The sequence below is a fragment of the Apodemus sylvaticus genome, chromosome 1 (genome assembly GCF_947179515.1).
Source record: "Apodemus sylvaticus chromosome 1, mApoSyl1.1, whole genome shotgun sequence".
NCBI classification, from domain to species: Eukaryota; Metazoa; Chordata; class Mammalia; order Rodentia; family Muridae; genus Apodemus; species Apodemus sylvaticus.
In genome coordinates this window covers 93,091,850-93,105,860 of record NC_067472.1, presented here as the reverse complement: position 1 = coordinate 93,105,860, position 14,011 = coordinate 93,091,850, and the positions used below count along the sequence as shown (strand labels likewise).

At 47.0% G+C, this 14,011-nt stretch overlaps 1 protein-coding gene across 1 annotated transcript; it reads left to right on the top strand.

Moving 5' to 3' along the window:
- Positions 1-373: 373 nt before the first annotated feature.
- Rassf10 (Ras association domain family member 10) lies at positions 374-2,543 on the top strand. The gene has a single exon (XM_052175218.1). It carries the CDS (start codon positions 526-528, stop codon positions 2,050-2,052), a length of 1,527 nt encoding a protein of 508 aa, XP_052031178.1. The 5' UTR covers positions 374-525; the 3' UTR covers positions 2,053-2,543.
- Positions 2,544-14,011: the final 11,468 nt, after the last annotated feature.

The following is a 14,011-nucleotide window of genomic DNA, read 5'->3' as shown; positions in this document are numbered from 1 at the left end:
GTGGCGGGGAGGGGAAGGAAGAAGTCCGGTCAAGGTGTTTCCAACCAAGTCTAGATGCAAGGTGTAGCCCCAGGGAGGCGCAGAACTGATGCCTAGTGAGGTGCGGGCTCCAGGCCCTTGGAGAGGTCCCGGAGTCCTTCATTGCTCGGAGTGGAGAAAACTCAGAACTGGACGCCAGGGCCCCGGCGGCAGAGCTGGGAGGGGCGAGTCTGGGCGCCGCGCCTGCGGTGCTCTCAGCGGCGGTTCAGGGCGCTGGGGGCGGGAAGAGGTGGAGCCAGGTGGGGAGGAGCAAAACCCGGAGGCCTCGGGCACCGCGGGCAGAGCCAGAGCCGCTGGAACCCGAGCCCCGGCGCGCTGCTTTGAGAGAGTCCGAAAGCAGCCGCTGCTGGATTTCAGTACACAGTCCGGGAGAAAGGCTAGTGAGGCCGGATTCTACGTCAGTTCGCGAGCTGCCAGGTTGCCCGCGCTGGCCCTGCCGCCCTAATAGCACCTAGCTGGACTTGCTCCTCTCGTCCCGGTTGCGCCATGGATCCTTCGGAGAAGAAGATATCCGTATGGATCTGCCAGGAGGAGAAGCTGGTGTCCGGCCTCTCCCGCCGCACCACCTGCTCGGACGTGGTGCGGGTGCTCTTGGAGGACGGCTGCCGGCGGCGATGCAGGCAGCGGCGGGGCCCGCGACGGGGATTGACGGAGGACCCTTCTGGCCAGTTGGAGCTGCCCGAGCCCCCGGACGAAAACGACGAGGATGACGAGGACGAGATGCCCCCGGGCATGCTATGTGGGCCCCCGCAGTGTTATTGCATCGTGGAGAAGTGGCGCGGCTTTGAGCGCATCCTGCCCAACAAGACGCGGATCTTGCGCCTCTGGACTGCTTGGGGCGACGAGCAGGAGAATGTACGCTTCGTGCTGGTGCGCAGCGAGGCGTCACTGCCCAACGCCGGGCCGCGCAGCGCCGAGGCGCGGGTAGTGCTTAGCCGCGAGCGCCCATGCTTGGCCCGGGGAGCCCCAGCGCGGCCCAGCCTGGCCTTGACCCAGGAGAAGCAGCGGCGGGTGGTACGCAAGGCCTTCCGCAAGCTGGCCAAGCTCAACCGGAGACGCCAGCAGCAGCCGTCGTCCCCTTGTTCGTCCACGTCGTCGTCCACCGCCTCATCCTGCTCCTCGTCTGCTCGGACCCACGAGAGCGCGTCAGTAGAGCGCATGGAGACGCTGGTGCATCTGGTGCTGTCGCAGGACCACACGATTCGCCAGCAGGTGCAGCGGCTCCGGGAGCTGGACCGCGAGATAGACCGCTACGAGGCCAAGGTGCACCTAGACCGCATGCGGAGGCACGGAGTCAACTACGTGCAGGATACCTATCTAGTGGGGGCCGGCATCGACCTGGACGGGCCAACTCCTGAAGAGGAGCCGGAAGATGCGACACTGGAGGAGAAGGGGACAGAGCCGGCGGCACCCCTGGACGGCGAGGCGCAGGCAGCAGCGCTGGAGGAGCTGGCCCGGCGCTGTGACGACCTGGTGCGGCTGCAGGAGGAGCGCGCCCAGCAGGAGGAGTTGCTGGAGCGTTTGTCCGCCGAGATCCAGGAGGAACTGAACCAGCGCTGGATGCAGCGGCGCAATGAGGAGCTGGCGGCTCGAGAGGAGACCCCAGAGCCCGATGGCAGTCCGGAGGGCGAGCTGCTACTGGAGCAGGAGCGGGTCAGGACGCAGCTCAGCACCAGCCTTTACATCGGGCTGAGGCTCAGCACGGACCTGGAGGCCGTCAAGGCGGACTTGGATTATAGCCAGCAGCAGAGGGACATTAAGGAGCGCGAGCTTCAGGGCCTTCTCCAGAGTTTGCGCACTTTTGAGCAGACGGTGGTGCACGATGGGGCTCTGGGTTCCGGCGGACCCTCTCGGGAACCTCAGCCTCAGACCTGTGCAGAAATGTGGGTAGACCAGGCCCGGGGACTGGCTAAGAGTTGCCCCGGCAACGATGAGGACTCAGATACTGGGCTGAGCTCCATGCATAGCCAAGATTCAGACTCCGTACCCCCTGTGTGTGAATCCCTTGTGTAGAAGTTGTAGGGAGTGAGCTTAGATGCTTGCTTCATGCACTTGCTTGGCCTGCTCAGGGACATGAAGTGAGGCCGAGGGTGAGCTCAGAGTTCCCACGGGTGGGTCTGGAGAGTGAGTGTGAAGGAGGGACCTGGACAAGGAGGTCCTAAACTTCCTAAGCTTTAGAGGGAAAAGGAGTCAGGAGGTGAGAACCTCTCCCTGTTTTTAAAAACACATTAGGTAAGTGACGAGGTCCAAGCCCATTTTCAAAACAAGAGAAAAGGAAAAACACTACGGGACATTTTTACCACTCCTGTGTATGGGAAGGACTGATGACAGCTAGAACTGTGGTCTGTGGCATAAAGTGCTGCTAAAAGAAAACACTTGGATGGAAAGGAAATTCCTTGAATGTTAATTGTGACTGGAAACGTGTTCAAACTAGCCATAGAGGACGCACTAGTGTCGGTCTCTGCCTTGCTTGACATCTTTGATAAAACCCATAGGCATCAAAATCCTGGCTGTTTATATTTCTTCAGGTTTGGGAATTACCCATTTGCTAAATCATTTGCCTTTTATTTCTGTCAAAGGCCAAACTGCATTGGGATCTAAGGCACTGCTTCTCCCTACTAAATACGTTGTGTTAAATGCCCCCACCTTCACCCCAAACATAGCACTTTGAATTATAAAATCCTGGCATACATAATCCGGGATAAAAATGTAATCTGGCTTTTTGGGGTGTGTTTCTGCAAAGGCAGAGGTGCTGTCTTGTAGTTCATGCTGCCGAATTGTAATTGACTCAATTACAGTTAAAAAGGGAAGTTGCAGAAGGAGGTGCAGCTTACTTTGCTGATTTTAAAGAACATTCTGGTGTCTGCTGCAACTTGGAAGCAAGGGTCTTTGCATAGTGTTTAGCTGCTAAATACAGCCCCATGGTTACAACCAACTATGATCATGAATTTTACCCAGACCCAAGTCCAACTTCAATATCTTTGGTTGGAGATAAGATTCTGGTTCAAGTAACTGTGAGTTCCAATTAACTTTACATGCAAACAGCAGGTTTACTAGCTAAGGCCCCAAAAGAGGCAGGGGGCGGGGGGGGGGGAATGAAGCAATCTGATAGGCCATGGTTAAACAAACAGATTAACCATAGCAGGGAGCCCTGGTGAAAGCACAGGAAACTGAGTTGAGAACTAGGTTGCTCCTGCCTGGCCACATCCCTCTGCACGTGGCAGGGGAGATATACGGGTGACATTGTCTCCTGTAGTTGGTGATAGTGCTGGGGGGCCACTGGGTGTAATTGTTCCAGGTATTTCAATTTAAACTTATCAGTTGTAGTTAGCTGTTGGGTCAGTGGAAGGAGCCTGCTAGTCCATTTCCCTGTGGAGCCCAGTACTTTCTGAGGAATGTGGATCTAATCTGTCCAGAGGAAGTATTAACAATGGTGTGTGTGTTGCCAGTGAGGTACAGAAGGCTGGCATCAACTGAACTAGTGAGGGGCTGGCTGCCGTTCCCACAGTGACATGCAAGGATAAGTTCAGAAGCTTGGGATTTGTAACTGTTTCTTCCCTTTTGAGGTCACCTGTCGGACAGGTGACCTCAACCAGAGCGTGTCCTCCTGAACTCCTCAATTCACTATTGGAATGCCCCCTTTTCACAGACTGTCCCCACAGTGATGCTACTGTGGGATTATAACACACGTGACCGTGTTCAGATGTTCAAGTAAAATCACAATGAAAGGGCAGTTTTCTTAATTGATACATTTGAAAGACTTTATTTGGTATAGCTACGCTGTTGTTGCCTAGATTCCTCTGATGCAAAAACATCCACACGCTTGGTCCTGTGGCATCCTTCAAAAGAAACTCTACCAAAAGAACCTCCCTGCCCCCAGACAATCATTTGACTCAGTAAACACAAAGCTTAATGACAGCCCTCCTTTTGAGGCAGAGGTAAAATCCTCATTAGAGTGTGACAAATGCCACCTGTCTGAATGGTTTATGCTGGCGATGGGCTGACCCAGTGGTTTTTTAAATTATCATGCTTTTTTTCTTCCCCTAGGGTTGTAGGGGAGGTGGTTCTTGGACGTTTATTAACTCAGAAGGAACATAGAAGTTGGCAGAGCGCCGCTGCCTGGCAGAAAGGAGCTGTTTTCCTTTTGACTCTTATTATTTTAAACTTTGATGGGTAGCTGACGCCAGCAAATATGCCTGAAACCTGCAAAGCAAACATGCCACATCACAGGAGGAGGGCCTGCGGGGGGGTGAGAACGTTCCCTGTCCCTAACACATGAAGAGGCTGCCCTGCTTAAAACTCTTCAGACAGCTGGGGGGCTTTGCTTCTAACAAAGGATAGACTTCCCCTTTTTTTTTTCTGTCCAATCAATTCTGTCCCTAAGAGGTATTCTCTGTGTGAGCAGGAGGAAGAAGGATTGGGGGCGGAAGGAGAGGCAGCAGTTCCTTTTGTGAAAAGTTCTTGTCACAACCGTGTGTGTGTAGGCTTGAAGTCTCAGTGATGAATGAGTGTGTTCCGTTTTCCTGCATATGGATGGTTCCCGTGACACTAGAGGTGAGTCAACACTGCAGACATTGTCACTGGGAAGGGGACTCTGCTCTCTGGTTGTTTCCAGGCCCTCTGGAAACCCAGCACCCTTGAGAAGAGACCGGAGAGAACTCCCTGAGCTCCTTCCAAGCCAGCCCCACCTTTGTTCTGGAATTAGGGCAACCCACTGTGTATGTGTTCTACGCATCTGTTCAGTGTGCTCTCCCGAGCCCAGCGGCCTTACTATGTTTACTTCCTTCTATAAAATATGGTCATTAGGCCCAGGAGATAATGGCTTAGTGGGTAAAAGACCCTCGGTACCAAGCCTGACACGAGTTAGTTCCTCAGCTCACACATGGTGGAAGGAGAGAACTGACTCCTGCAAATTGTCCCTGACTTCCTCAGAGGTGCCTGGTCATGTACCTGTGACCACACAGGAGCACACACATGCGCATTCAAGGGGAAGGAGATACACACACACACACACACACACACACACACACACACGCACAGACACACACACACACACACACACGTCTTTTTTTAAAAGAATGGTTATTATTTTTATTAATAGTTTCTTCCTTAGAAAAGCTGCGCAGCACAATCTTGATGAGAAACTTGGAAACAACATGAATTTGGGAAGGAAGAAGAGCCACATTCAGGCTCTTACCGCAAAAAGCCTGTCACTGCCAAAATTTGCCAAAGTTCCCTTCAGGACTGTTTGTGCATTTCGAAGTTTCCCTCTTGTTACACATGATCTCGATAGGATGGCCTGCTTTGGCCCCACTGTGTGGCCAACCATGCCTGAGCTTCACAGTTTCTGTGACCACTCATGTTGGTAACCCACATTCTAACTATTGTAAAACAACCCTGTGCTGAGCTCCTTTAGGAGTGCATCTGCTTTGGGGGACCCCCCCCCACACACACACTTCTCTCAAAAGATTCCCAGGAAGAGAGTTCTCACCTTAAAGGGCAGACACATTTATAAGCTTCATGTGTATTTGCCACGATGCTTTTTAAACAGTTTCTTCTAATTAAAGTAAGCTATGCACCAAAGTGCCCACTTTATCCTAGATGTCATTAGATATTGGTTTTTGTTTGTTTGTTAAAAATAGTTTCATCAAAATTTATTATTTCATATAGCCTCAAAATCATGATTGTGCATCATCATTCTAAAATATCTTTGTGACGAGCTGGGTCAGCTGGTAGAGGTGTCTCGTCATCTGGGGTGCAGCTCAGTGGTAGAGCGCTTGTGTGAATGCTCAAGGCCCGGGCTTTGGTCTAAAGCCACAGCAACAAGGACAGAAAGAAGCCTTTGTGTAGAAGAGTTAGGGTGACATGGGAGGGCCTGGGGTGTAGCTCACTCGGTAGAGTTGCCTAGCAGAGAGGAGTCCTGGGTTTGATCCCAGCAGAATGTAAAACCAGGCATCGTGGTTCATAACTATTATCCCAGCATTCAACAGTGAAAGAGGAGGATGGGCAAAGGTCCAAAGTCACACAAGGAGTTTGAGGCCAGCCTGGGCTACATGGGACCCTGCCTTTAAAAAGAAAGAAAGAAAAAGAAGGTGAAGAGAGGAGGAAGGGTGAAGGATGGAGGAAGAAGAGGGCATGGTGTTCTCTTGTTTTTTCTTTCTTCTCTGGGTAGATTTAGCAGCCAGCAATCTTGTCTCCTATCAGAACTGGCCAATGATGTGAGAGTAGGAGTGGCCAAGACTCCATAGGAGCAGCACAAAGAAGATAACAGAAGAACTAGAGTTATGAAAACAAACAGTTATCTTTTTCATCTCAGTCTAGCGGAACAGTGATTCTTGGAAGGTGATGTCATGAATACATTGTGTTTCTCTTTACAAACCTTTACCGAAAATTAAATGTAAACACAATAAACACGCAGGCCAAGTTGCTAATTAACAGCTGCTAACAGTTTAGGTTTGCCTGGGGTTTTCTTTCTTGCACCTGGGCTCAGTTTTAAATGCTTTTTAATTTAAAATTTTAGTTTCCATGTATCATTCAGTTCTTAGACTAGTTTCTCCCCTCTTTTTAAGAACATTTATTAGGGCTGGGCGGTGGTGGCGCACGCCTGTAATCCCAGCACTCTGGGAGGCAGAGGCAGGTGGATTTCTGAGTTCGAGGCCAGCCTGGTCTACAGAGTGAGTTCTAGGACAGCACAGCTATACCAAGAAACCCTGTCCCCCCAAAAAAAAGCAAATTCAAAAAACCAAAAAAAGAACATTTATTAATTATTTATTTGGGGAGGGACACACACCACATTATGTATGGAAACCCGAGGACAATTTGTGGGAGTCAGTTCTCTTCTTGCACTGTGGGTTCTGGTGATAGTCAGTTGCTGGGCTTCGCAGAAAGCATCTTTACCCACCTAGCCATCTTGCCAGTCCATCCTTAAATTTTTGAAAAGGGAAGTGAAGTCTCCAATGTGGAAACATTTGCCCAATGTACTTCCCTACAGGAAGGACAGAGGGTAGATAGGAAAGCCACCATTGTCTGAATTCTTCCAATAGACTACATCATAGGACGACTTGTATTTCCCTGTGAGGTGGGCCTTTTGAATCTCTACCTTTTATAAAGAAACTAAGTTTGTCTTTCTGATCAGTAGCTGACATGAGTGTTGGCCATGGTGGCGGCATTCACCTTTTATCCCAGCACTTGGGAGGCGGGGTCAGGTGGGTCTCTGTGAGTTGGAGGCCAGCCTGGTTTATAGAGTAAATTCCAGGACAACCAAGGCCGTTACACATAGACACCCCATCTTTAAAAACCACACACACACACACACACACACACACACACACAGCTGACAGGCAATTCCAGCCTAAGCCTCACCTTACAGCTAGCATCTGGCTTGCACATACACCAGACACCTCCATAGAGAACTCAGGAGACCTATGAGAGAGCTGTCAAAGGTCCCAGCATTGGAAAGGCTTAGCCATTAGCAAGATCTTGTGCAGTTGTTTCCCCAGAGAGGAAGGACCATCTCCCCCATATCCCAGAGCTAGTGATTATCTATAGATAAAGATTTAGCACAAGACAGAGGTGAGACATTCCCAGGAAATATTTGAGTGACTAGGAGAATTAGAGAGAAGGACAGGCACGGTGGCACACACCTTTAGTCCCAGCACTTGGCAGCCAGAGGCAGGTGGATCTTTGTGAGTTGAAGCCCAGCCTGGTTTACATAGTGAGTTCCAGGACAGTCAAAGCTATGTAGACCTCGTCTCAAAACAAAAAACAAATAGAAGAAGAGGAGGAGGAGGAAAGGAGGGATGGAGAGAGGGATATACATACATACATATATACATACATATATACATACATACATATATACATACATACATACACACACACATATATTAGAGAGAGAGAGAGAGAGAGAGAGAGAGAGAGAGAGAGAGAGAGAGAGAGAGAGAGAGAGACAGGGAAAGGGAGAAGGAGAGGGAGAGGGAGAGGGAGAGGGTTGTGTGGCCAGCTGCATGAAATCCTTGGTGGTGACAACCCATGTTGTGCCAGAGCTGTCCCTAGCTTTTTAGTTTTATGGACAGGGTCTCATGTAGCTCAGCCAAGCCTTGAACTCTCTATGTGGCCAAGAGTGACTTTGAGCTCCTGACTCCCTGACCTCAAGATGAGTGCTGGAAGTACAGGCATGTAACACTATGCAAGTTTCTGTGGTGCTGGGGCTAGAACCCAGGGCCTTCTGCATGCTAGGCCAGCACTCTACCAACTGAACCATGCCCCAGTCCACCCAGCACTTTTAACTGAATCTTTTCTGGTGAGCCACTCCATACAGGAATCTTAGAGAAGAGACAGGGAAGAATTACTGTGCCCTACAAGACCCTGTTGCCATGCATTTAAAGCTGTGTAGCTGGGTTAAGGACATCTTTGGTCACATAACCCCCTCCCCCCATGTGGAATAAGACCTAAAGATCACTGTCCCATCCTCTACATTTTTATCTGTTCCTTTGTAAATCATTTGACATTTATAGGCTGTCCCTTGAGCATCTAGGATGACATCTGCATTTCTTAGCTGGATTGGAGTTGTTGGTATTCCATCTAAAGGCCCTTCTCTCAGGCCAAAGTGATCCCCAGTAAAGACTGCAGAATTGAGTCCACTCACCTTCATTCAGATCACATTTCAACCCCTGAAGATGCTCAGTGGCGTTCCTCTCTTATTTGACTTCACTACATGTTCCCTGTGCTAGTTGGCATTCTATTAATGTAACAAAATACTTTAAGAAATCAACTTAAAAAGACAAAAGGTCTATTTAATCTCAGAGTTTTGGAGGTTTCAATCCATGATCAGTTTTGGACCTGTGTGGAGAAAGCACATTGTGTCAGGGAGGTCATGATGAAACGAACAGTTCATTCTCATGGCCAGGAAGTAAAAAGGAAAAGGAATAGGAATCCTACAACCTCTCTAAGGACATTCTCCCTTATGACTCAAAACACCCCATTTTAAATCTACCCTTGTAAGTTTCCACAACATCCCAGTACAGTGTGATGGGTCCCAGAGGCTTTTGGGGGTCTTTGCAGATCCAAATTACAACATTGCCATCTCAGATGGCTAAGCTCAACCATCAGTTTGGAGGCTCTAGGCCAGTGATTTACTTTCCTAACACTGAGACCCTTTAATACAGTTCCTCACGTTGTGGCGACCCCCAACCATAAAATTATTCCCATTGCTACTTCATAACTGTAATTTTGCTGCCATTATGAATCATAAAGCAAACATCTGGGCTTTCCAATGGGGTCTTAGGTGGCCCCTGTGAAAGGGTCATTTGTTCTCCCCAAAGGGGTCTGAATGGACAGGTTGAGAACCGCTGCTCTAGATTCTACAGTCTAGATCACCCACTAGAGAAGCCCTCTGGGCATGCCTGTGAGGGATTATCTTGTCTAGATAATCAATACGGGAATCCAGCCCAGAGAGGGCAGCACCGATCCCTAGGCTGGGACCCTGCACTGCACACAAGGGAGCAAGCAAGCTGAGCAAAAGCACTCATCATCCTCTGCTTCTTCACAGCAGATGCCCCCGTGGCCCAGAAGGAGCCCCTTCTTTCTCTGCCAGGGTATTTTTATTACAGCCACAGGAAACGTAACTGAAGAACCATGGTAACATTATTAATCTTCTAATCTGTAAACAGCTTAGATTATCTATCTATCTATCTATCTATCATCTATCTATCTATCTATCTATCTGTCGATCTATAATTTATTTACTGTATTTTGCATATATATTCCTAAATATATAAGTATAACCTGCTCAATGTATAATGTTACTTGTATGTATGTTTTCAGGGCTGACCGTTTGGTGCTGGATAACCAATTAGTGTGCTCTTCCCCGGAAGGACTTTCTCCTGTTCACAGCGTTCCTTAGCTGCCTGTAATTCTTTGTGTACGATTGATCCCTTCTTTGTCTCTCCCTCCCATTACCACTGTCCTTTAAAAAAGTATTTGTTTTTATGTATGCATCTCTGTGCATTTATAGGCACGTGTGTGCCGGTGCTCATGGAGGCCAGAAGAGAGTGTCTGTATCCCCTGGAGCAGTAGTTGTAGGCCATGGTGATCTGCCTGCTGTGGATGGTGGGAACTGAACTCAGGTCTTCTAAAGAGCTCCTAACCACTGAGTATCTCTCCAGCTGCTTCCCCACCCCATCCCCACTTTCCTAGTCTCTATGCCTTCCATGCTTGCTTTCATCTTTGTTGTCCTCTGCTTTGAGGTTAGCTTATTCCTTCTTTCTTAGACTTAAGGTAGTCTACTTAAGGTAGACAGTTAAGAGACCAATCCAAGACCTTTTTGTCCCAACACATGTGTTTGGTGCTATGAATGTGACTCTTAGCACAACTTTAGCTGCATCCTAGTTGCTTTGATACTCAGTACTTATTTCATTTCCTTTGTGATAAAATACCCTGATGAGAAGCAGCTTAGGAGAGAAATGATTTATTTCAATTTATAATACCAGATTACATCCCACCATTATGGGGAAGTCAAGGTAGGAGCTCCAAACAGCTGGTCACACTTATCCATAGTCGAGAGGAGAGCAGAGGCAGAACGAATGCACACGTGCTAATTTACATGTCTGTTTGTGCTCATCTCAGTTTCCCCACTCATAACAGGGGAACTCATAACCACTGAGCCATAGTTTCAACCACCAACAGGGCCCCACTGGGAGCAGTTTTGTTTTCATCTGTTTCAAGGATTCTTAACTTCACCTGTGATTTCTTCTTTGAGTCATTCATTAGGAGTTTGCTGTTTAATCTCCACATTATTTGTGATTTTTTTAGTTTTCTTTTTGTTATTTTTGCCTGTTCTATTGTGATTAAAAAAGACTGTTTTTAAAAAATTATGTATGTATATGTACAGGTGCTCCTATAGGCTAAGAGTGTCAGATACCCTTGGAGCTGAGTAACAGGCTGTTGCAAGCTGCTTGAAGTAGGTGCTGGGAATTGAACTCATGTCCTCTGGAAGAGCAGTACATGCTTTTATTTTTGTTGCTGTTTGTTTATTTATTTATTTATTTATTTATTTATTTATTTATTTATTTATTTTTGAGACAGGGTTTTTCTGTATAGCCCTGGCTGTCCTGGAACTCACTCTGTAGACCAGACTGGCCTCAAACTCAGAAATCCGCCTGCCTCTGCCTCCCAAGTGCTGGGATTAAAGGCGTGTGCCACCACTGCCCAGCTCAGTACATGCTTTTAACCCCTGAGCCATATTTTCAACCACCAACAGGTACTTTTTTAAAAAAAAAAGTTTTAATCTCCTTAAATGTATTTATTATGTATCTTGGAGAATTTTCCATGTGCGGAAAAAAATGTATATTGGACTCTTGGTGGGAGTAATATTCTGTTGTTTCTTCTGGGAAGCATTGGTCAAGGGCGCATATCTTTTCTCTAGTTATTCTATCTGAAAGAAGTCTGTCAAAGATTCCTGCTGTAACTGTAGCTCTATTGTGGAGTTTTTGCTCACTTAGTTTGCTGACATATGTTTCATTCTTTGGGGTTCAGATACTTAATAAATATATGTTTATAATTGCTCTGACTCTATGGTGAATTGATCTTTTTATCGATATTTGACATCCTTCTTGTGCTGTAACCAATGGTGACTTAAGGTCCGTATTGTTTGGTATTCACAAGGCTAACCCAGCTCTTATTTGGTTACTAGTTATATGCAATATATTGTTCTATTATTTCATGATTAGTATATTTTTGTCTTTGAATCTTAAATGAGCTTTTCTCGTTACTTGTTGTGATACCATTTCCATGTGTTCATTTATCTAATTGTTTATGTGGCGTTCGGGTTTCACTAGCTCCGTCGCTATCTGACTTTGAATATCTAAGTTCAGATGAATTTCCCACCTCAGTCTCTCAAATAACTGGGACTATATAACCAGGTCACTATTTCTGGATGTGGACTTTCTAAAATCACTGACTTTAAGCCAGGCAAAGTAGCACACTCCTGTCATCCCAGGAACCTCAAGGCAGGAACACGAGGGTCAAGAGTTCCAGGGTAACACGGTGTGCTCACTAGTTTTATGTTAACTTGACACAAGCTAGAGTCATCTGAGAGGAAGGAACCTCAGTTAAGAAAATACCTCCATACAACTGGGCTGCAGACAAGTCTATAGAGCTTTTCTTAATAAGCAATTGATCTGGGAGGCCAGACAATTGGTGGTGCCATCCCTGGGCTGGTGGTCCTGGGTCCTAGAAGAAATCAGGCTGAGAAAGCTATGGGGAGCAAGCCAGTAGGCAGCACCCTTCCATTTATATCATTTATATCAGCTCCTGCCTCCAGGTTCCTGCCCTGTGTGAGTTCCTGCTCACTGCTTTTGGTGATGAACTATTATATGGATCTGGAAGTGAAATAAACTCTTTCCTCCCCAAATTACTCTTAGTTGTGGTGTTTCATCATAGCAGAAGTAACTTGAACTAAGACACCTGGGCTACATAGAAAGATTCTATCAATAATAATAATACTAACGACAGCAACAGCATCAATAATAATATTATTATTTTGCCTTTTTAAAAATAATTTATAAGTCAGAACTACCTTGTGGGCAGTTTCTATTCTGTACTTTCCTTCCTGCTTTCAGATCATGTTTCCTTTGTCTCTTTGCATGCCCCATGACTTGTTATTATTGAAACTGGACTTTATAAACAATATAACATCCCAACTCTGGAAATCAGAGTCTTTGTTGCTGTCTTTGAGTTTCCTTCAGTTTGCAACTTCTGCTTGTTTGATTAGTAACTTTCTTGAATTGATCCTGTAAAGTATCTTGTGGCCATAAAGGTCTGCATTGTCTAGATTCCTAGAAAAGCACCAGAGCTCTCTGCTTCAAGCACTTGTGATGTTGAACAATTATCTGTAACTGTTCTTGACCAACAGCTGCAGGGGAAAGGGGCCTGGTGAAATCAAAACCAACTAGACAGGTCAAAGGATGGTGACACTCAGAGAAACCCATCTGGTCCCCTGCAGTCCCTCCTGAGGTGTTGGTTTACATTGTAATTGCTTACAGAGCTGCTGCTTTGCACTGTGATTGCAGGGCTGTCTGTTTGCTCTGTGATTGTAGGGCTGCTGGTTTGCACTGTGTTGGGTTGCAGAGTTGGGGGGGGGGAGGGTTCCTGGTGATTCTGAGGACACTGGTTTTCAAGGCTTCTGTGGAGCTGGGGGAGGGGGATGGGAATAGTGAAAGTGCAAGTACCAGAGAGCACAGGCATGCTGGATCTTCTCATTCAATTCCTTTCCTCCTCCCTCCCTCCCTCCTCTTTCCCTCCCTTCTGTTCTTTGTCCCTTTCTTTTGATACAGGGTCTCAATACATAGGCCCAGACGGACTTCAAACTTGTGATCCCCTTGCCCAAGTTCTGGGGTTACAGGTCTCTTTGGGTTGTTGGCTTGCTGGAATCTGCAGAATTCTGGGAGATGTCTTTTTTTTTTTTTTTTTTTCTGACAAGTGGCATTTCAGAGGTTCTCTCTGTCTCTCTCTCTGCCACCACTCTAAACAGGATGTTTTCTGTTTCCCCTTTCATGGGATGGATAGAATTTTCTTTGGCCAATTTGAAAGCAGTGTCTTTAATTTAGCTCGTCTGTTTCTTCAAACTTACCAAGAACCATACTTACATTTCTTCTGTCTGACCAATTTAGAAACTTATCAAGCCTATGTTTGCCCTTAAGCAAGAGAAGGTTGGCTAACAACCCACTCTTGTCTCTGGTTTCTATTTTTTTCATAATGGTAACAGCTTCTATTAGTATATTTTCTTGACACTACATGAAGGTATACACTACCTTGAACAAAGCGATAACTTCATTTTTTTACTGAGACATTCAAATCAAAAATTAGATAACAAGGCTGAGAAGGCAGCTTCATGGACACGTGTGCATGCAAATGTGAGGACCTGAGGTCTAATCCCCAGGACCCGCATAGGCTGGATGTGGTAGTGCACACC

Coding starts and splice junctions, on each gene's coding strand:
- Rassf10 (XM_052175218.1), top strand. CDS start 526: ATGGATCCTTCGGAGAAGAAGATATCCGTATGGATCTGCCAGGAGGAG.